This window comes from Caenorhabditis remanei, chromosome II, assembly GCF_010183535.1.
Source record: "Caenorhabditis remanei strain PX506 chromosome II, whole genome shotgun sequence".
Lineage (NCBI taxonomy): Eukaryota > Metazoa > Nematoda > Chromadorea > Rhabditida > Rhabditidae > Caenorhabditis > Caenorhabditis remanei.
This window is the reverse complement of record NC_071329.1, coordinates 5,481,778-5,482,847: the sequence shown is the minus strand read 5'-3', so window position 1 is coordinate 5,482,847 and position 1,070 is coordinate 5,481,778. Positions and strand designations below refer to the sequence as shown.

Here is a 1,070-nt window from a genome sequence, read left to right as displayed (position 1 = left end):
TAATACTCTGTTAATTGATGATTACCCATTTTATGACCAGTGATTTTTTATTCAAATAATAAACAATAATGAACAATACATTTATAAAAAAATACAATTATAAATTTACAAGAGAGTCAGAGTCTACACAGATAGAAAGTATTTGGGACCTGTGAGGGTAAAGATCTTGTCACTTGGGTAGTCTTGGGACTTGTGAAAAATAGAGTAGGGGAGAATAGCTGTCCACGAAGTACTGGGTCTAGTCATGGACTCTTGTCATGTTTCATTGCCTTGCACCAAGTATTGGTGTGAGTCGTAACCTTCAGGTATGATTCTTCAAATTGTTTATTCGTAAAAATAAAGTTTTATTAGTAGAGAAAGGCTACGTAACACAAAAAAATGGGTCTGAGGGTCAAACCTACCACAAATTCTCCGCGTTTAATTATAAAATCACAAAAAATGTTATCGGTAGAATAACCTTGATCCAATAGTTTCTGAGGAAAATGATTATAGTGTTGAAGAAAGACGTGGTTGGATGGGTCTATAATCCACCTCTTCTTTTTATGATTTTCTCCTGTTCCTTCTGCTCCAATGTTTCAATCTTCCGAATAACTCTTCTCGCCAGGTAACCACAAGACCCTTGAAGATAATATCTACAGAACCTTTTGATCTCATATGTTCGGTACAGTTCCAGTGAATAGTCGTTTTTCACCAATTCTTCGAGAGACTCTCTAGACTCCCAATTAGATAGTAAATTGAATCCGTAGAGTGAGATTTGCTCTTCCTCGTTACACGGGATAAACATGTTCAGTAGTGAAAGAATAAGAATAAGACTCTGTGGGGAAAAAACAATTGGTGCTCTCTGTATAAACCAGGTAATAATGAATGAGCACTCAAAGGTTTGATGAGGCTTCTGACACACCTACATGTTGCAAATGCGCTCCAGTGATAATCTAATTTTGTAGTAGAATATTTAAGTTTTTTTCGACACGGGTTTAGAAGTTGGTCTTTTTTAGACAGGAGTAGTGGTAAGGTATCAAATCGGTGAAAATCAATTCATTTTTTAGTCCTTGAACAAGCTGAGAAAGTTT

The 1,070-nt window shown here is 35.7% G+C and overlaps 1 protein-coding gene across 1 annotated transcript; it reads right to left on the bottom strand.

Moving 5' to 3' along the window:
• Positions 1 to 520: 520 nt before the first annotated feature.
• Positions 521 to 784, bottom strand: GCK72_004686 (uncharacterized protein; the record flags this gene model as incomplete). Its single annotated transcript, XM_053724830.1, has 1 exon — positions 521 to 784. The coding sequence occupies one exon, from the start codon at positions 782 to 784 to the stop codon at positions 521 to 523; it is 264 nt and encodes an 87-aa protein (XP_053589024.1).
• Between the last annotated feature and the right edge of the window lie 286 nt (positions 785 to 1,070).